The 21981-nt window shown below is 43.5% G+C and overlaps 1 protein-coding gene across 2 annotated transcripts in view; it reads left to right on the top strand.

Moving 5' to 3' along the window:
- Nucleotides 1-3471, top strand: part of trabd2b (TraB domain containing 2B) — a 63300-nt gene extending 59829 nt beyond the window's left edge. For both annotated transcript variants that reach the window (XM_054603241.1, XM_054603242.1), the window contains exons 6-7: nucleotides 2288-2572; nucleotides 2673-3471. In XM_054603241.1, coding sequence (XP_054459216.1) covers nucleotides 2288-2572; nucleotides 2673-2907 — 520 coding nt within the window. In that variant the 3' untranslated portion in view covers nucleotides 2908-3471. The remainder of the gene's footprint in view (nucleotides 1-2287; nucleotides 2573-2672) is intronic.
- Nucleotides 3472-21981: the final 18510 nt, after the last annotated feature.

Here is a 21981-nt window from a genome sequence, read left to right as displayed (position 1 = left end):
TGTGAAACAAAACATTTGTGCACTCTTAGTATTTGGCAGGCGAGCAGATACATGTGGACATCCATCAACTCAGCCAGGCAACATCCTTCTTACTCTCAGCAGAGTCCAGCTATTTAACCTCAGTAGATTTATTGAAGTGCAACGCTGATGCGGTCCAAATTGTGCTCTGTAACAAATAAAACTAAGCTATGCTGGAATCCTTTGATACTGTTCTTCATCAACTCCCTCACCTTCCTCCCCTCCCTTCCTCTCTCCCCTGCTTGCCAAAGGCAAGCTGCCAGTGGTGGTTCTGCCTGTTCTCAGCAGCCACTGGTACCACGGTCAACACAAACACACACTTACGCCTGTGTATTAAGGGTGAGTGGAGGGACGTACAGTGCCAAGGAGGGTTGTACACACACACTTAAACTCACGGAGGCTTGGCGTCCTGCAGTGGTACTTTACAGCAACCTTCCACAATCTCTCTTAAACAGGCCCTATTATGCTATTTTCCGGGTGCATATTTTTATCTCAACTTACAGTTACAACATGTTTACATGCGTTAACGCTCATAATCCGCCTTGTTTTTCTCGTTCTGGCTGTCCTGCAGGACCTCTTCTCACCCTCTCTCTGAAACGCTCCGTTGTAGCGCTTGCTCCTCCCTCCAGAAAGCAAAGTCTGCCCTGATTGGTCAGCTAGCCCGCTCTGTTGTGATTGGTCAACGTTTCACATTTCAGCTCCGTCTCTCTCTTTTGTTGTTTGAGGGCGGGACAAACTAGCCAGAAGGAGTTTTACTTACTTCCGTAACATTATGACCTCATAAAGTTACAGAAGTGAAGGAGAGAATTCAATTGAGCCGTTTCAGGCAGCTCAGGAGCTTCTGAGGGGGAGGGTAACTCCTTTTAGGCGTGGACTTCAGGTTTTACACTCTACAGACCTTTTACATGTACAAAAATATATATAACACACTAAAGAAGAGGGGAAAAGTGGAAAAACATAATAGGGCCACTTTAATATCTCAGTGTGTGTGTTTTTGTGTGTGTTCACCCCCACTCCTTGGCACAGAGCAGCTCCCCTCTCACCTAAGAGATTGATCCATGTTCTCATAATAAAGTAGGAACTAAAGCTACTTTAATTAGGGTGAAATTGGAAACAACAAGGTGCATTCCTTTAAAAAACAGTCAATGCATCCATCCATCCAGCTGAGGCTTTTACTAACTTCTCTGTGCAAGCTACAGCTGTAAACGCATCGCCCTACGCCCTGTTTGCAGAGGTGTGGCCGTTAGCCAGTGGTTCTGGCTTCAAAGCTGACAAGTGGAATGACTTACTGTGGTCACGAAACACTCACGCACACACACACACACATGTTCGCACACTTCTACGTATGCACAGACACGTTTAGCTCCCTGATAGAAGGTGACAAGACAGGCGAAGGAAAAACACCACAAGATGGCTGAACGGGATGTGTTTAGGAAAGCTGCTAGCCTCAGAGCTGGAGTGTTATGGACCGTCTGGCAAAAATGTCTTAAAGAGCGTATTATTATATGACTGACTGACAGACTGACAGAGCTGGCTGGAGGTGGGTTTGGCGCCACGGTAGCTTGACCGCAGGCCTGGAGCTATCATCACCCTGACCGAGGGAGGGTTTCATGTGTGTAGACGTAGAAGTGCAGACCATCAAATTCATGATGACCAGAGGGACTAATTATGAGTGAACTGTAGAAATAATGACTTAGACCCATCCCAGGGCCTATATCATGTTTGATTAGGATTTAGCAATATCAACGTTCAACAAGAGCATAAGGAACCCTGTATTTTTGACTTTCTATGGCTCGTTTCAGTGTAATTCCCCTTTTCTGATGTTTCTAGCTTGAAACACAGAGCCATATTGACAGTTAAAGAACAAGAGAGGAGAAAGTATGAGTAATGGGTGGAAGAAAGAGGAACATGGCAAAAGTTTTCGATGCAAGGTCGGCGATTCTGGGTGGTCTGCTTTAGGTGGATGTCAGTTTTAATGCAACAGTAGGGTCACTTCCTCTTAATGTTGCTCAGTATAGCGTTTATGAGGTAATTGGTCCACGTCCTTGATTGATGTCAAGAAACGTTGAGTGGAAAGCAATAGAGTGGTCAGAAACCACAAACGATAACATTCAAAAGGAGAAACGGAGTCTTATAATTTCCCTTATTTTCCATCTATGAGTCAAAGGTTTCAGTGATACCTTTGGGTACACCTAAGATTCATGTGGTCTAAAAAATCCTGAGTGGTCTTTCCATGGGTATAAACTGACTCCATATCCTCTCCATCCAGGAGCAAACCGGCTAAAGAGCCATCAGCACGGTCCGGCGAGGAGGACGGCGACGCCAGCACGTCGTCTCCCGACAGCTGGCTGACCAGTCCATCGGAGACGGAGCTGGAGCTGGACTACGGGGACATCATGCCCGGCCTCGGAGACGACGAGCTGCCTCACATCCTGCTCCCCGACAGCCTGAGCCAGCTGGAGGAGTTCGGACGACTCAAGCGGCCTCGCAAAGCTCACCGCGGCCACGGGAGGCCCCGCCTCTTCAGCGACCTGTGGGTTCGCATGGGGGATAGGTGAGAATCTGTCGTGATCAGACCACTGTAGTGATTTTCAGCTCCGCCCGGCTTAAAGACACCAGAATAACCCTGATTTATTTTGTCCTCTTCCCTCCAGCACTACTCCACCCCCTAATGTGAGGATAATCAATGGCTACGTGACAGTGGAGCCTCCGAGGACCCATCAAGAGCAGCACAGACGGATGGAGATCTCCGCCACAGAGCGACAACCCAGCCCAGCTTCCTCCACCCAGCCCAGCCCGACCTCGGCCCAGCCGGCCTCCGTCCACCGCACGCTAACACTGTCTTGTATTTTAGCCTGGCTGCTAACACACATGCTGTTCACCTCCTGACCACGGGACAGCGTTATCTCACAGACTAACACTGCAGACACTACTGCCTCCATACCAGAGCAGTGGAATGTGATAAACAAGGAATGAACGTCAACGCATCGCAGAGAAGAGACGGAGGAGCTTGTCGGCCCTCCACCTAAAGGGAGGGATCTGCTCCACCCTGCCGAAGTCTTCCCAAACTCGTCAAGTCTCAGAAATGTGTGTGCTAAGCTCTCAGCTAGCAACGAATGGACCGTGTTCTTCAAGCCTCGTGAAAGTATTATGGTAGAATAACAAACACATGGCACAATGAAAACATGTAATGAGTTTGCGTGGTGGAACTTTCGACCTTAATAAAAACTGTAATACTGTATAGAAAAGTAAAGACATTAATAATGAGATTAGGACATACTAATAACAGTTATAACTCAGTGATAAATGAGTTGAATGCGTTCAGTCGGACAGTACTGTGTAGGAGGTGGAGCGCTCTGTTGCCACTTTGTTTTTTTGTAAATTGTGCATTTTGTTCATAAAGAAATATTGTATATTTATTATTTCTGGAAGAAAAGAGTATATTTTCTTGCTGTTTGAAGATAAATGTAAAATAATAAACGTTGGAAACTAATTAAGTGTTTCATGATTTCTTTGTTTCCAGTGAACAGAGACTTTGGGTTGAACCTTCATGGTTAAATGTTGGAGGCAAAAGAGGATCAAATAAAACAAATTTTAAAAAAGGCAGCAATTAAATATTGATTAATCACAGTAAGCTCTCCTTGAATTAAGTTTGTGGCCTCAATGCATTCATTTCTTTATGTATTTTGACAGACAATGCACATTCATGAACCCAAGGGTAAATGTGACAGTGTAAACAATTAGGCTAAATTCAGAGACATTTGTACATTTCAAGTTGGCAAATTACAAAACTTACTGTGTCATGCTTTGTTTAACATGCTCATGCTTTTATTGACTGCATTCAAAAAAGTGAGTGTACATTAGGTTAGATGGTGAGTTAAACAACTCTTGTATACAGTGAATTCCCATAAATGATGTACTGGAACCATAAGTTGCAAGTTAAAAGCACATGTAGTTGAAAGTGAGTGCAGAAGTGGGGGAAATGAGTTCAACAGGTGATCTCAATCTGCCACCTGCTGGATAGAACTAGGAAAACACCATTCACCTTGAGCTTCTACTACAAGGACTACAGCTGTATTAGACAAGTGCCACTCAGGGTTATGCATCGTACATTCAACATCATCAGACCACAGGAGGAAAACATCAGGTAAGGATCCGGGAAGGTGAAGTCAGAGAGAGGGCTGCAGATTTTCCTTCAGAGAAACAGTAAGTTTAAGAAGTCAAGAAGGAAGTTGGTTTCTGCTGATTTGAGTCCGCAGTCACGTCATTGTGATGATATAAACTTTGATTATAGTGACTGGCTTTTCATATTGCTCTTTTAAGTTAAAGTTGTTGCAGTACGCTGAGCATGATGAAAAGTCATAAAACTTATTTTTTTTACTCACTAAAAGCTGCACAAAGATTTGCAAGCAAGAGAAGAATATTTTCACTTTCAGGCCTCTTAACGCTTAATATGTGCAAAGAAATAGCTTTGAAACCAGTTGAAACTTTTTTAAATAAATTGTTTGACTTTACTGTAACTCAATATTTATTCAGAATATTAATATAAATGTAGTGCTTTAGTCTGTAACAGCTCCATGGTCAAGACCAAATTGAATACGAGGCATGCTGGAGTAAATCATAATGACAGCTGATTGTATTACTGTACATCAAAATATGTCATGTTTGAATATCAGTGACAGGTAGAGGACTTCTTGGCTGTGATCTGGCATTAACAGACTGTTCTGTTGATGACATTACATTACATTACAGTCATTTAGCAGACGCTTTTATCCAAAGCGACTTACAGGAAGTGTATTCAACATAGGTATTCAAGAGAACTACTTCACTGAAGTCATAAGTGCATGCATCTGATGAAATGTTCTTAGCTTGGAGGAGTCGCCTTCCGATAAGGAATTTCACTGCAATGTGATTTATAAGGAAGTTTATACATTCTCAACATGTCTCTTGGGACGCTAAAAGATCATTATCAGAAAAAAAAAAAAGCATTAATATACTTTTCAGATTTTCAGAAGGCCAAAAGAAAAATTGACCTAAGTTGAACTTCTCAAAATCTTTTAAATTATTACAGTGAACATTTGTCTGATGATTTACATCACATCAACAAGGCAACACTCTCAAAGTAAAATAGATTTTTACCGTAGAAAGTGATTTCTGAACAGAGGGGAGAATTAACACTAAGGTGGAGAAGCTGTCACAGTTAAAGAGTCTGCAGGAAAATACCGTATGGACACGGAGCGTGAAAGATGAATGCTCTCCCCGTTAGTATCATCCAGCTGCCCTTGTACAAGACACTTGACCCCAAGGTGATCCAGTTGAACTACAAAGTGAGTAAAAGCAGAATGTTCTCCTTGTATAGGATTATTCCATGTGTTAAACACAAAATATGATGTCAACATAGTGACCACTCAGACAATTTAAATGAAACAAACACAATGTGTCACACTGCTGTAGTTGGCACTTTAAACACTAAGTGGCGCTACAGCACAAAATAACTTCAGCAACAGCACAAATGACAAAAAGCCTAACTGTGAAACTGTTTAAAGGCCTCATAACCAGAGCAGGAGACTTTAGACCTGCAGGGACAGAGGAAGGCATTGCTTTATGGGTAATGTATCTAAATAGAAAATATTTATATTAAAATAAGAAATTATACAATAAAATGTGATGTGATAATTAATCCAATAAATATTTTTCATTGTACGGCTTAAATAAAACAACGAAATCTGGATCTACTGATCTGATTAAAACTTTGTATTCTACATATTTCAGAGCTTCTATTTATATTGTATTTTTAAATTATAAAAAAAAAAATATAGGCATGAACACATTTACAAATATTCTATGATTCATAAAATGATGTAGAAAAGATTTGTTTTAAAGTATTCAAACATAATTTGCAATGTTTACATTATAATCATCAGCGTCCCAAAAATATCAAAGACACAAAAATTCTATTTTGTTGAAGGTCGTATTTTTTATAAGATAATTATGTAAGACATTTATATTATACATTGTATTTTATGCCAACTCAGTCAAAATTTTTGAGCACTTTCAAAACAAGAAATAGCATTTATGTGTGATTACATAATAACTCGTGATGAAAAATGGAAGGACCATTATGGCTTGTTTTACTCACTTTTATGATACGGGATAAAGAGTTTTATCAATTTATGTTTGGATGATTTATTTAAATGTATCAGCTAAATACAGTCTGCTAGAGGTTAGCCTCGAATGAAAATACACTTTGATATCTAATCAGACATTTTTACGAAACAATAAAAATCCGTATCAATACTTCAAATAAATAGAGTCAATCCCATAAATAGAACATATCTCGCTGACATGATTGGACACCTATTAAAGTGACCAAATAAACTAGTAAAATATGTAGTTTAGCTATGACTAAAGTACAGTGAGTTTTATTTTTGACATAGCTTTAAACTGATACTACCAAAACCTCTTTAGATGTTTTAATGAAATGCTTCTATTCAATATTTATGATTTCAGAGCTAATTTTGTTTAAATTTTAGCTCTCTTATCTTTCCAGAGATCCTTTCCGCCTTAAATAGTTTCCTCTTTAACGGTATAAAAAAGCCAGTGAGGGCAAGTTTTTTAGAACAAACAGCTTTTCCGCCCCTTAAGCCAAGACAGGACAATATTTGCCTTCGCTAGAATACCATTTTCCCTGGACTTTGGGGTGTTGTTTGAAGGAGTGGGGGCCTTGACAGGGCGCTCTGAGGGCTGACCCTCACTCTGCCGGGGACACGCCGCCTGCCGCATATAAATAAAAGATTACAGTGGAAAATCAATTTCTGAGCAAACTCATTAAAAATGCCCCTCGCCTTAAATGATTCCCATTTCCTCCCATTCAACCTGATAATGCCTGGCTGTCCCTGAGACCGACCACCACCACCACCACCACCTCGTCCCATCCCACCCCTCCCTCCCTCCCTCCACCCTTCCCTTTAGCCTGTTGCTCTCCCCCCTGTGGTAATTACTTGCACAAGTCGTTTTTTGCCCTTTGATTTGCACCGTTTCACAAATGAAGGTTAAGTTTGTTTAACCGTGCTGGATTTGCCAGTCATGTTAAAGCATATAATGTGGCAGGTCCTTGGTTTCTCCACACACCTCCGACACCCCCTGGCCCGGCCTGCCTCCCCCCATCCCTCCCCTATCTCCTTCCCTGTTGGCCTGGGCCTCTTGGCGGAGGAGGGGGGGCGGCTCCAAGGTTAAGGCTTACTGAGCCTGAGGAGGCCTGCAGTGGATCAGGCTTCAGACCCATTGACTTGACTGAAAGGAGACCAGGAAGTTGTAAAAATCACCTCTGGTAACAGGATTAAGAATCAAACTGCTGTGTTTGCCCTCAGAGGATGTTAAGGTGCTCTCACTAAGTCACTGAGATGATGGAGGGGAAGAAATAGGAGCAACATAAGGGATCATTTGTTAATCATCCCTCCAAGATCTTGGGCTTAGAAACTATTGTCTTATACTCCTTCCCTCCTACAATTACTGACACACAAAAAATAAGAAATGCACAATAGGGAAAGAGTGTTTTCACATTTCAGCGCCTTCGCCTCGTCTTTGATCAATACCTGACAGAGGGTGAAAGTCACCGGAGCCAAGGTGAGCATTGATCTCAGGCAGCTGGAGCCGTTAAGAGCATTTTAAGTGTGTGTTGATTCGATTGCCGAGCTGCAGCTCCCGCACGCCGATCGCAGCAACAACACAGCAGAGGGAGTGTGTCATCATACAGGCCAACACAATGCAGACCTCGCATTCACAGCGGCGCATTGTCTCTCTGCTAATCAGGTCTATTGTGGCAAGACATGCGTGTGGTGGCTCTGTCTGGTTGTTGCCGAGGGATGTTTACCAAATGTCCTATGTTACCACTGGTTCTGTAATTATGAGTGTACTGGGAACGTGTGTCTACCCTCACCATGTCCTGTGTGGTGGATGTAACCCCCACATTACACCGAGAGCTTTGAGTCTCTGTCTAGCCGAGGGCAGCGGCCATAAAGCTTTGGGAAAACAAAAGTGTGTTTAGACGGGCAGATAGCACTTCTTCCCTTTAGATAATCCCCTCTGATAGCGGCGGGAGGCAAAGCGGAGGCGTTTTGGGTGAGCTTCACTAACTCGCAGCTCATCCGTGTTTGTGCTGGTTGAGACATTATTCTCTCCCATTGTCCCAGTCCCCTTGAAGATGTGTGACTTTGAGCCGTAGGATTGAGCTGTGGCCTTGTGGTGCTTAAACACAGGTCAGGTGCAAGTTTTTTCAAGGCGAGGCGGCATCTGGTGAAGGTTTATCAAAGCTCTGTTCAGAATACATGATATGTTTCTTGTTAATTAAAACTTGTGTCGAAATAAAACAAGGGACAGACATAAAAGGATGAAGATGCTATTTTATTTCTCTTTTTTTTATCAAGTCTGTAAAAAAAAAACAACGATTAATTATTGTACTAAAATTATCGCCTGTATAGCTACAGCCTATTATAGCTACAGCCTATTATAGCTTAAAACTCTATGCCATTTAATGCTTTTGTTAAAAACATACAAAAAAAACAGGCCAAAACAGATGCACTGGGTGACTTATTCTAGTTACAATGAACAACTCAGACACCGCAATTGCAATCTCTGGAGGACGTCACTGAGCATGCTCGCAGACACGGCTCCATGTTTACACTGCCTCAGTTTAGCAGGTCATTGTCTTTGTACTAAAGGAATATGTCAACCAATGACGGTACGGCTCTTTTATGTGTTTTGTGTAGTTTGTAGATAACAAAAGAGGGGCATAAGCTACATCAGGCTGTGGATGTGTGACTTATTGTTACTGTTTATGGATAGTTTTGATCTTTTTCTAATGGGATTCTAATAATAAAGGTAATTTTAGTCCTATTATCCCCAAATATTGTGTGTATTACATTGTATGTTCTGTAGCAAATACAAATTGTGTATATGTTGTGTTGGAAATAAACTTGTAATTAAAGAAACAAGAATAGTAAATACAGATATGTCGCACCGCTGGGTCTGTATTTCGACATGCAGTGAGGCAAAATAGTTTGTTTTGAGTGCAGAGGTAGAAGGAGTGAGTGTGCACCAAGGAGAGCAAAGTAGGTACAAAGGAGAGAGGAATACCGCGTGGGCTTGCGTGTCCGTGTGTGTACATGTGCGTGTGTGTGCATCGGAGGATGGTGGCGAGAGTGTTGTGTTTCACAGTTTTTTGCCATGATGCACTGCTTTATTATTCTGCACAAGGGGCACTTCACATGCGGAATGGGTTCTCTTTGATATCGACAGCAGCTTGAGGGAGAGAGTGCACTCAAAAACAGGCGCGGGGCGAATTTATTCTGGGAAAAAAACAGATAGTTGTGTACTTCCCTGGCAGTGGTTGCCGCACATGCGAAGAGCCAACCGCTTTGATGCTCCAGCGGTGACACTCCACACGCTAATGAAATATGGTAATTACATGAATCACATGAAAGCCCTCGTACACAGAACTGGAGAAAGGGTATAAAAAACAACAAATATGACTTTATCCAAAGATACCCACTGTGATTAATTCTCCTTTTCACAAACATATATTTTATGCCGTTCACTTGCGACAGCGCGGGCCATCAGTTGACCCAGGAACTGGCGAGGGGGAAAGGTCCACTGATTAAGAACCCTATTGTTCCCTTTTCAATAGTAGACCCTGTCTGCTGGAGAACACAGGATGGAGCAGTGTTGCTCTCATTTAGGCCCCTTTCTTTACAGCAGCAGATATTCACCTAATCTGGGAAAGCAAAACTGACTCCACAGCACAAACCTCTGGCTCCATCCAACGCCTCAGAAGTCCCATTTGTGGAAAAAGCTGGAAACTTGATTGCAGGAGCTAAGAGATTTAAAGGAACGTATTATGTTTAAAGTTTACACAATGGAAATTGGAGCAATATGCTTACATTTTCCAGTCAAGTTCCAACAGTCCCAGATATTACCCAGAGTTCACAAGGGAAAGGACCCCAACTTGATTTACAGTCAGATACTTTTTTTTTTTTTTATGGAAATGGTTGTTTGATTGTTCTGGAAGCTGGTTGGGCAGATTTGGATGGATGGTAGAAGTGGCAGAATTTTGTCGGATATAAATGAGGGACAATTTGGCTTAGGAGTCCAAGTGGACTCCCTGCAGATAAAGACGGAGACGTCCCATGAGAGGAACCTGGAGAAGAAGCAGTGATGGTACGGAGGAAGGATGTGAAAAGCACAGCATAGACTGAAGCAGATCCCGTCAGTATAAATTATATATTTCTGTTGTTATCATAACAAAAAATTTTGCAACCGTGAAGAATGGATTATAAAGCTAGAATATTATAAAACACTTTAAGTTGACAGGATTTGTCAGACTGTATTAAATCCCGCAGCTAAAACTGAAAATAATGTATTCTTGGAAGAAGCCTTATATGGATTTTAACAACAGCTAGGTGCCATAAAAGGTGCTTATTGAAGGTGTATCCAAAGTCCACTTAACATAGATTTTATTAACAATAAAAACTGATATCTTCCTATACTTGACACTTTAAAAACAGGTGAAGTGACATGGCGCACTGCTCGTCTCTGAAGAGGAGGACGTAGAGAGAATACAAGCGGGTGGAGGAGGCTGTGTGTTTGACCATCACTGTTTGCTTTCAGTCAGACGCCAAAGCAGCCCCCCATCCTGTCACACACACACACACACACACACACACACACACACACACACACACACACACACACTTTCGCCTCGCTGACCCGCTCTCCCGAGGGATGCAGACCTCCACCCTCTAGAGGTCAGGGAGAAGGTGGAGGTCAAATGGGCTCTGATAAGTCCTGCTAATAGGACGGTGTACGTGTGTGTGTGTCAGAATAGGGCGTTGGGGGGGGGGGGGTCTGACCAGCTAACTGGGGCTAAGTGAACAAACACACAGCGATGCAATGCTCACAAAATATACACACACACACACACACACACACACACACACACACACACACACACAACCCACGCACGCTGTATGCATGCATGCACACTCTTTAAGGTCAGAGCACAGGGTGAGAATGTTAAATGGCCGAGCCGGGGACATCAAATATTTTCCTACCCATCACTATTAGCTAACCACCTGCCTGAAATCTTCAAGTGTGTGTGTGTGTGTGTGTGTGTGTGTGTGTGTGTGTGTGTGTGTGTGTGTGTGTGTGTGTGTGTGTGTGTGTGTGTGTGTGTGTGTGTGTGTGTGTGTTTGTGCGTGGAGGAGAGGGTCGCTGAGAAACATATATAGGCTCAGCTGACTATTGGAGCACACACTGAGTCAGACAGACAGGTGGGCAGACAGGCAGATAGGCAGGTTGTGTTTGGGCGCTAGTAGACAGACAGATGGGAGTTTCTTGGGCGGACCACGGCCGCTCAGATAGAGAGATCATTCCCCCTCCCTGCGTTCCCAATACAACTCTGTTTTTATCGCTCTCCTCCAGGTGTATCCAGGTAACTCCAAGGCCACGCCGCTCTTTAAACCCGTGACAGTCAAGGTAACGGGTAATTGCGGAATGGAACTCGTAAAAAACGGCCTGTTTGCCTACAGCTGAACTCCGCCCCGTCGGCCTTTTTAGACGCCGAAAATGGAGAGGCCGGCAGGAAGCGAGGGCTCATAGGACGAGGTGACATGGCGTGGTGTTGTTCTCTTTTTCATGCTTCATCAAACCTACTTTCTTCCTCTTTTTTTTATTCTATTCTATTTAATTCCCCCCCCTCTCCCCACCTCCAGCACCCATATTTCTCTGACTTTATGAGTAACTCCGGCTCCCTCCCTCTTTTAATGTTTGATTCCAGGTGATAAGAGGAGACGGAGAGATGAGTCTGACTGCGCCGGTTAATGTGGTCAAAGGGCAGAGGCTGTGCTAGGGGGCGGGGGGCGGCCGTCAGTCAGTCAGTCAGTCAGTCAGTCAGTCAGTCCAAGTCCAGACTGGACCGCGTTCCCCCTTTTTGGACCACGCGTTGTGGATGGTGGAGTTTAGCCAAGCTGCCGCCTGCTCACAAGCCAGGAAAACACACATATTGAAGCAATTGTCCATATCTGCCCGATGACTCATTATCTGACTATCTATCAAGATATTGATCAGGAGTTTGTATATATCTACTGTCACATGTACTTACCCTCTGAACAGCGATAAGATTACTACGTCTCTTTGCACACAGGCCAATAAACACATGCACGCAAATGCATGCATGCTGCAAATATGCCCTGTGTATATTTGTACACATAAACTAAACACATTGCAGACGTGTACAGCACACATGAATGGATGCAGCCTGACACACACACACATGTACTGTACAGTTCACTGTCAAACACAGTCACAGTCCATCTCCTCACTTTCAACAATCACTTGTTTGTTTCAGACCACAAACAAACAACTCACTCCCCCACATAGTGGTCATTGACACAGACTCTCCTCCAGCTCGTCCAGCTTTTGCTCTCTTGTCCTCCCTAACCCCTCTCCCCTCTTTGTCCCTCTCTTTCTCTCTCTCCCGCTCTCTGATTTCATCTCTCGCCCCACTCCGGCCATTATAAATTCATCGTATGCCGTCGTGGCTGATTGAAGTGATGGGCTGATTCCTCAGAGCTTCCTGCCTGATGGAGGGTGCTATAGCAAATAGCCCAATGGGTCTGTTTAGATAACACTGACCTCTCGCAAACCACCGCCACGTCTGCTGTGAGTGAGCTTTGTCGGGACTCACTGTCGTCCATGAGTGGAAGGACACGAAAACGAAAAAAAAAAAAAGGGGGAGGGAGGGGGGATATTGAGAAAAAGAAAAATTGATTATTCACAAATGGGAAGATGGAAAATAAGAATGAAGAAAAGAAATAAGAGGGAAGGAAAGATACAAATGGGGGAAGGGAGGGGTCAGAGAGGGTGAGTAAAAGGGGAGATCTCGGGTGGGCAATGATTTGAAGCGTATTGTAACTCCCACCTGCCCTCTCCATGAACAAAAGTGTTAGTCATCATCAGGGTGAATTGTGAGGGGAGACAAGAGGCCGCTGCGTTGGTCCCCCCCTGATCTGCATTCTGCCCATGGGGTTACCAGGGTAACGAGTACAGTACCCCGAGGGGCGGAGGAGGGTGAGGGGGGCATGGAGAGGGCACTCACCCTTTTCCTTGGAAATGGATATTCATGCCTTTGTTCTGCGGCGGTTACAATCGTGTTGATTATGACACACACAAAAAAAAAGAAAAGATCTTGTTTAAACAGCCCGCCCTCTCGGCCCGGCCTCAGATATCATGTGACCGACGGGGCTTCACCTGGTCAACACATCAGCACTGATGCACCAGACTTCAATGACAACAGGGAGATAATGGAAAGCAAATAAATAAACAGTGAACACACATGCATTTGTCCTGGTACAAAAATAAAGCTTAAAAAGAGGAGGGGGACAGGTGTGTCTCATGGTCTCCCTTTTTCTCCCCCCAACAGTGCATTGACCCTGTCTGTCTGTCTGTCAAACCTCCGTATTGACATCTGTCTGTCCAAAAGGAATATTATCTATTGCACAAAAATGCTCCAAATATTACTTTTATCTTGAGAATATCTCTCTCTTTGGCTACGTATAATTCAAATGTGTGTGCTGGTAGTGTGTTCAGACCCATGTGTGCAGCATGTAACCCCGGCCTTGTGTTTAAGTACCCACTTTATGATAGACATCAGAACACACATGCTCCGTCTTTAAGTGTGCATTTAAAAAGAATAATAGTCCTTGGGCGTTATGCAACGTTCCGCACACACTTGGCCTGTTTTAAAACGTTACAGAGGGGCAATATTATGGCTCATCCTTTTGAAAGCTTGGGGCTGTAAAACATCGGTGTAACTCTCGCATGTGACACGACGTTTTGCAATCGCACCATTAAAAGCTGTTGACAGAGCACGGGCCATATAGAGACAGAGGAGGGTGGGCAGCAGTTAGTGGAGGTGGCATGGTCTCCTGCTCTCCTGCTCTCCTGACGCAGCACTGGAAAACAAGACATTCCTCACTGTGAGGAGTGCAGCTGACCTAAGACAATGTTGTTCTTTAATTAAACTATCTCTGCTGTGCCGTGTAAGAGAGAGCAGGGGGGGGTGGAGAAGACACGGAGGTATGGTAACCTTGGGCAAAATAATGCATTATGAATCCAGAGTATTGTAGGTTCTTTGTGTGATGGCGTTGAGTGTGTGCATATTAAAGAACAAGAAGTGTGTGCATTTTTTAATTATGTGTGTGCGTGTGTGTAAACTTTCCAGATTGATCACCAATTAAAACAAGCCTCCGCTCTGTAAAAACATAAACCTGACTCTTGCAATCACAGTTATGAATCAGCCATCAGAGCTCATTACAGGAATCCGGTGATGGGCCTCCGGAGCAGCTTCGATTTACAGGATTAAAACCTGAAACACAATATTGTCCCGATTAAAACGCTGTGCAAAGCCCAGCAGTGTGGTCTCACCACACTGTGAATGAACAGATATTCTGTAAATGCATTAGCCATCATCATCTCTTAAACAAATACACGTTGTTTTAAGATATTTCAACTGTTTTTTTATATATATATATATATATATATATATATATATATATATATATATATATATATATATAGTCTAGGCCTTCTGCCTTCTGCTTGTTTTAAACAAACTGCTGTATGCAAATGTAGATATCTGAGTAGCCCACTTAACCCACAAAAAGGCTGAATTACATTTGGTCTACAATAATCCAATAGGCTGGAAAGAGCTGATAAAAAGTTGCCTTTTGCTCATATAATTATTGCTTATAATTAGTAATAATATTATTGTATAAAACCTATACGTGCAGGCTAAAGTGTTACACTTGTGGAAAATTAACTTTCATAATTCACTTCATGAATAAGTGTAATGTTGATCCACTGGCTATGTCCACAATGTCTGAAATAGTAAAATATGCATATCAAATGTTGGTTTTATGGCAGAATGTTTGTAGTTTTGGTCGCAGTGGACGCTTGATACAGTAAAGCAACTTGATCCGGCAGCTTCTGCCGTGTGTGATGTCTCTCAGCCCGAGCAGCGGCGGGGTCAGAGCGACTACTGCTGAGATGTGAGAGGAATAATCCCGCTATCTCCGCGTCCATCCGTGTCCTGCGGTCCGTCGGGCATCTGCTGCCTGACAGAAAGTTGGCGCACAGAGCACCGGTCCGAGGAGCACCGAGGAAAAAAAACAAAAAACAGGGCCTACTGTCCGGTGTTGTCCCGTGAACGCATCGCACGGAAGAAGAACCGCGCTACTGTTCATTCAGACGGGCTGTAATTTAGGAGGAGGCTGCAGCGCGTGTAATTCACCCTGCCGCCGCTAGGAGGAGGTATGAATGAAGACAGGCTGCTCTGAGAACTGCAAACTCAGCTCCAGTGAAATCATTAAAAGAGGTGTACAGGGAACCAAGAGTGGAAAAATAATATGACCCCACGAATAAGAATAAATAAATAACAAGAAAATGTACATCTAAAAAAAAAAATATATATATATATATGTCTATAAATAATTAATCTCACCTTTGGTCTCTTGGTGGTTCAACCAGTGAGAAACTCTGTGCAGGAAAATAATCATATTATGGAAAGTGGATTTTTTTTTTAGAAAAAAAAAGGTCCGCGAGAAAGAAAAAAACAAAATGTCATTTAGGATTCAAGATTTCTATTTGGGCCGCCCTGAAAGAGACTTAACGCCGATTGTCCCGCTGGTCAGCTCGGTGGAATGCAAATGCGGAGGTCTATAGGGCCCGGTGCGGGACCGCCATTGATTTGGGATGAATACAGTGGCTACTCTCAGGCCCTCCACAGTTATTAGGACTAATAGAGAAACATAAAATAGTGAGAGAGAGAGAGAGAGCACAGATCGGCTACTCCACGGGCCTCTCGGTGGAGTTTGGCTTGCAATTTGCATTCCTTTGTGTGACAACTTGTAATCCTCCCCTCAGCATGCCAAGAAACACACAACAGATTTATTGTCCCAGTCAACAAATCGTTTAAGTCATCCCAAACCTATTACTGCCCTAATGCAGTGGGAGCCTCTCTCTCCTCCTCCCCCCCCCCACACACACACACACACACACACACACACACACACACACACACACCCTCCAGCTCCATGCACCGCCTTGGCTCAACCACCGGAGGCTTGCAAACACGGACCCCGGGAGCCTCTCTCTCTCTCTCTCTCTCTCTCTCTCTCTCTCTCTCTCTCTCTCTCTCTCTCTCTCTCCCCCCCAAAAACCGCTTTGTTGGCCTCGCGGTCTATTCAGACCCCCCGATGCACTTCTGGAGCTTTTATATCATTTGGGAGCATCTTGGGAGGTTGAGATGGGAGGTTGAGATGGAGGGACAGAGAGGCTCAGACGGTTCGGTGTCGGGACGGACATGAGGTCTCCGCCGCCGCAGCCCACACAAGCTGCGACGAGACTTTGCGCAAGTTTGTGAACAGCGCATGTTTGTCACAGCTACAGCAGAGGTTGACTTGAACCCTGAAACAGACACTCAGGTTTAAATGTACATCACACCAGACAGAAATTAGTATCCATGCAGGCTCAGGTAGTCATTTTCTTTTTTTATAAATTGTGTGGGATATCAAATCTGGTCTAAATTGGGTTTTTTATCTCCTCTTATAATTAACCCTATCTTGTCATCGTTGTTGTTTATTGTTTTTGTATTCTCGATACAGGCAGCAGAACTATCTTAAGTCAATCATAACACGTCATATTGTTTTTGGACAATGACCTAAGCATGACAGTCAGTTTGGTCCTGTTATTATATTTGATGGCGCGCGACCACATCCTCACGTGTCTAAGGGGAAATAGCCATAACAAGGCTGTGTTTTCTGCCTGTCTGGGATGGAATAGGCGTGGACCGACTGACTGACTGACTGACTGGCTGGCTGTTTGTTTGTTTGTTGTGGGAGGGAGGCAGGCAGACAGGAAGATGCGTTTGTGCACTTTTATCTTTTTCTGTTTTATTCTAGGGAGATATTTTTAGGTCACTTAAAAAAAAAAAAAGAAGAAGAAAAAAAAAGAAGAATCACAGCAGCATTTTGAAGCAGCAACTATAACCCCCCCATCCCCAGGAGGAGAACTGAATTGAGTTACTGGGTTAAACTGAATTCACATGAATTGAAGTGGGAGCAAAAGACAGATAATGAAAGAGTGAGAGCAGCGACAGAAAGAGAGACTGCAGAACCATCTGTGAGTCTGGGCCTCGCACCGCAGGACTCAAACGCTGGGGTCAGAGAGAGAGAGAGAGAGAGAGAGAGAGAGAGAGAGAGAGAGAGAGAGAGAGGAAGAAGAGGGAGAGAGAGAGAGAGAGGGGGGAGAGGAGGGGGTGGAAGATGTCTCCCCCACCAGTCGTCTTCCCCACAAACACAACGGGCCTTTGATTCGTTTGTTTGGACACACACACATTCATGTCTAATTGTTGTTTTTCTTCTTTCTTTCTTTCTTTCTTTTCTGTTTTTGTGTGTGTGTCAGGGTAGGGAATACCCCACACGGCGCACATGCATCATGCGGGACAGACGGGCGCATATGGCGTCGGTGCTCCTCTGAACCGCAACAGACGGATCCGCGCAGCACCGGCGCTTGTGGCCCGAAGAGCGTCATTTTATCTCTTTTCTCTCTCTCTCTCTCTCTCTCTCTCTCTCTCTCTCTCTCTCTCTCTCTCTCTCTCTGGAGATCAACACAGCCATAATTACAACGGAAGTCATTTAGCATCAACGAAGAAGAACCCATCAGATGTATGACGAGGAACGTGGACACGCGTTCATTCTCAAAATTGGGATTTTTGTAAAATATTCAAATTGTGGCAAATGCAGCTGATTTCGTTTCTAAAAACGCACTTATTATATTATATATTATTGTGCAAAAAATGATGCATGTTTTCTGGACCCTAACTAGGTGATCTGCCACTTTTGTTTTGCTAGAGGGAGTGTCACCACTTTGTTTCCCCCAAGTTTAAGGCCAAACATGGAGCCAGATGAGTGACACGTCCTCCCCTATCTGAGCCTATCTGAGCCTATAGAGCAACGACCCGACCATCACCAGTGTGATGCACTGGTGACACTGGATGAACTGGGAGGTAAATGACGGCCTTTAACCGGCTGCTTGTTGCCAGGCTACACAAGCTCATTTGTCATAACTCCACTCCGGCCTTCAGCAGTTCTCCTGCCAACAAAAGGCTGTTTAACACCTAGTTTCAAGGTCCAGCAGAAGCCGGATTTAACCCCCCCACTGCCCTAATCCGCCTTTATCCTTATTTAAACGCCATTCATTGTACTAGAGAAGGAAAAATACATTACAGGTGAATGAAGGGGTTAAGAAAATAATTCTGCATTTGCGTCAAGCGCACAACTGCACCACGCAGTCAAAGCTGAAACACATGTTCTCCATGTCCACACAGTCACCGACGCTCACTGTGATTCATGGACCGACTCCTGAGCCACCAGATCACATCATCCCTTACATAATTCTTAGAGAGTTAAAAAAATATATATATCTGAATTTTAATAGCATATTTAGCTTGAGATAATTGATTTAAATGATACAATTTAGATCCAAATAATCGATTCATTATCTATTCAATTATTTAAATAATACATGTATTATTTAATTATATAAATGATAAGGTAAAAAAAAATGAAATGGTGCTAATAAACAAATAAAAGTCTAGCTTATAGTAAAAAAATATATATAACAAAGCAATTATCATTTATGATTATTTTTATTATCATTATTATTATCATTATTGTTAGAATTCGTATTATTATTATATAATTATCATTATTATTATCATCATCATTGCTATTATTATTTTTGTTGCTGTATTAAAAAATTCCGTACCCTGATACCAAAGAGGAAAAAGGGTAGCGGATAGCCAACATATTCTCCAAATGTTTTCTTACAGAATGAGCTACATGACAGAGTAACTGATGGAGGTTGAAGTGGCGTACTGGTATTCATTTATTTTGTCACATTTAATCTTCTCTGTGTGTGTGTCAGGCCCACTGAAGTCTGGATTTGGAGGGATGTTTGTAGTTGAGCTTGGCACAGAAAGCTGGCTTGTTTTCAACATGACCTTGTGTTTGAAAAAAAACTACTTTTATGAGTTTATTTTATTTATAAATATAATTTCTCAGCTCCAGAGTTTGGCAGAATTTCCAGCGGAGCAAAATGTGCTATGAATTCCACCCTCTGTATAGGCCAATATTCATTACAATGAAATATTCAAATTCACAGCAGTGTGAGGCAGTGTCTCCATGATGTTTTTCATTAGGAATAAATATGCTTTTAATTTAAAATAATTAAAGCAAAAAGGTTGAACATAAATGGCTCCCCTATAGTCCTCAGCTCAATATGATCAGGAAGCTCCAGGAAAGCAAAATGAAGCAAGAGGTCAAAAGGAAAGCGTCTCATTTGGAAGAAACGAGGGCCTAAATGAAATACGTCTCCCTCGAGGCAGACGTGAATCCAGAACGACCTAAGCGACAGGAGTTTGCTCTGAATACATTTGTCTGGCCACATGGCTCCTTACACACATGCCCTTGGTTAGGTCGTCTCCTTTTTGCGAGACTTCCCACAGATTCCCGGCGTAACTCAATCTGTCGCCCAATCAATACGCTGCCCAGAGCCATATTGAATAAATACATTATTCAATCACTTGGAAAACTCCACAGCTTGCATCCTCTTTTTCTTTTCTTTTTTTCATCTCACCAGAGGTGGAAATCTGAATCAGCAATGGAGTCAGATCTGGCACCCTCTCAGTGCTGCTGCAAATGGTACAAAAAGGAAATTTATTCTGAGAGAAGATTCACTTTTAGTAGACTCTCGGCACTATTTTGTCCAAGTTAAAATATTTGAGTACTGCCAGAGGAGTATTATGTGTATTCCATAGTGTGTGTTGGTAGCAGAGAAGCAGGTGTTTCTCCTTGCATCTCGGGAGGGTCCCACCGTGGGCTTAAAGGACACCGTCATCCCCCCCCGTCCCCCATTCTGCAGCCCTGCTTCACCTCTTCTCTCTTCTGGACGGCCTGCTGCTCTCCCCTCCCCTCCACCTCCTCTTCTTCTTCTTTGGGGCCTTTGATCAAAGCTGGCCTCTCTGCCACGGCTGCCCATCAGGGGGCTCCTCACCCTCACCTACAACAACACTGCCCGCTGGGCCGTCCCCTCTCTGATGCACACACATGGGTGCAAACACACAGGGGCTGATGCAGGATCCCACACACAGATCAAGCCCCCCCTCCCAGAAAACTATTATTAATTTCTAAGAAAACAGCTAGCGGTAAGAGAGCCAAGTTTTAAACCAAAAAAAAAGAAGTGAATTACGTTTGCTTACGTGTGAGCGAGCTACAGAGGAGAAACAACAAGCCCCTTTGTGTTTCTCTGTTTGCGTGGGCATGTCAGTGTCCTGAGGTTTGCACATGGATTCACAAATTCACACAGGTTCATATGTGTTTTTTTGCCGAGTGAAAGAGACAGGGAATGTTATCCAGAGTACATGCTAGGCTTCGACTGAGCAAACACATAATGCGCCGCGAGCTGCGTTTTTCCACATACAAACAGACACCAGAACAAACAAGCACCACAGCTTGCTTACACATGTAGGACTGTACTTAGTTCCACCTGTTAGCTTTTATCTGAAGGTCTGGTGCCTGAGTAACTTCCTCTTCTGTACTTGACCTCAAAACTCCTCTCATTTGGCATGTGTACCCGCAATTATAGACAAAAGAAACACGTTGGTCTGCCTTCCAGAGGCACCGAGAGCATTCCAGCACAACATTTCTTTTCTTTATAAACTCTTGTGTTTTTACTCATCGCAGCAGCAGCAAATGTTTGTTGACTTCTCTTCTTAGTCTTTTCTCTATTGAGAGCTGTCGGTTTTCTCTTTGAAAGTCCACCGTTCTTCTCCAGAACTGGAAGTAATCCTGTTGAAACATCTGGTGATGACTCAGGCTGCATATCAGATACACATCACATGTGATTCATTATCCTGAGGTTGGTCTGTCCCGGGCAAATTGGACTTTGTATATTTTCAGACAGTCCCATACATATACATGGGACCCGGCTGTGATGACACATCGGCCCGATGAAAGTGTTTCCAGTGTTTGTGTCCCGGTTCAAAAGGGGTTGATGGGTACCTCCGCTGGTGATGTGACACAGGAAGCACCTTGGGCCAATCCTCTCCACACGCTCACCTGCGGTCCCCCCGAGCCCCCGTCACCCCGTTGCCCCCCCCCCGACTCCCAACAACACTGGGGTCAATTAACTAATTAAGTGCCAATTAAAGCATTAACTGCTTCCCGGAGGTTGTGAGGTAGCGCTGAAGGTGGGGACGTGGAGCAAGTGGCCACGGGGGCTGAACCAGAACTAGTTCAAAAGGGTTCGATTTACTGAAAAAACACAGCGACAAAGAAGGAGGTCGGCCAGCGTGGGGAGAGAGGATGGAGAGAGGATTCAGTATATTTATCGCCTAGTAACATGTTTCAGAAAATAAAGCACAGATCCTTTCTAACCATTTAATTATGCTTTCTTCTCAAAAATGACACGCTCAATATATAAATAAACAAAGGTATTACACCAGCATTCTTTCTATTCACTTGCCACAAATGGATAAATATAAACACTGGACTTTATATCCTTGTCTACATGGATATATGGTTTGGGTGGACGTTACCGCTTTGTACAGTGCCAAATAGTTTAGACAAACATGGGGAAGTCTCTGAAAGTCATATAAGTATACTTATCTTCCTGATATAATCTGAGTCATTCTGGCTGCAACCAACCAACCTGACACCTCATGCAGGTTTTAAATACGCAATAAGAATTGTTTATGAATATTTGACCGAAGTCTCGCTGTGTTATCCCTCTCATAGACACAACTACTGTTAACACCTCTAGCTCTGAGCTGAATACAGTGTTCTCTCT

The sequence above is a fragment of the Anoplopoma fimbria genome, chromosome 8, assembly GCF_027596085.1.
Source record: "Anoplopoma fimbria isolate UVic2021 breed Golden Eagle Sablefish chromosome 8, Afim_UVic_2022, whole genome shotgun sequence".
NCBI classification, from domain to species: domain Eukaryota; kingdom Metazoa; phylum Chordata; class Actinopteri; order Perciformes; family Anoplopomatidae; genus Anoplopoma; species Anoplopoma fimbria.
The sequence above is the reverse complement of the archived record's forward strand: the minus strand, read 5'-3'. Positions and strand labels throughout refer to the sequence as shown.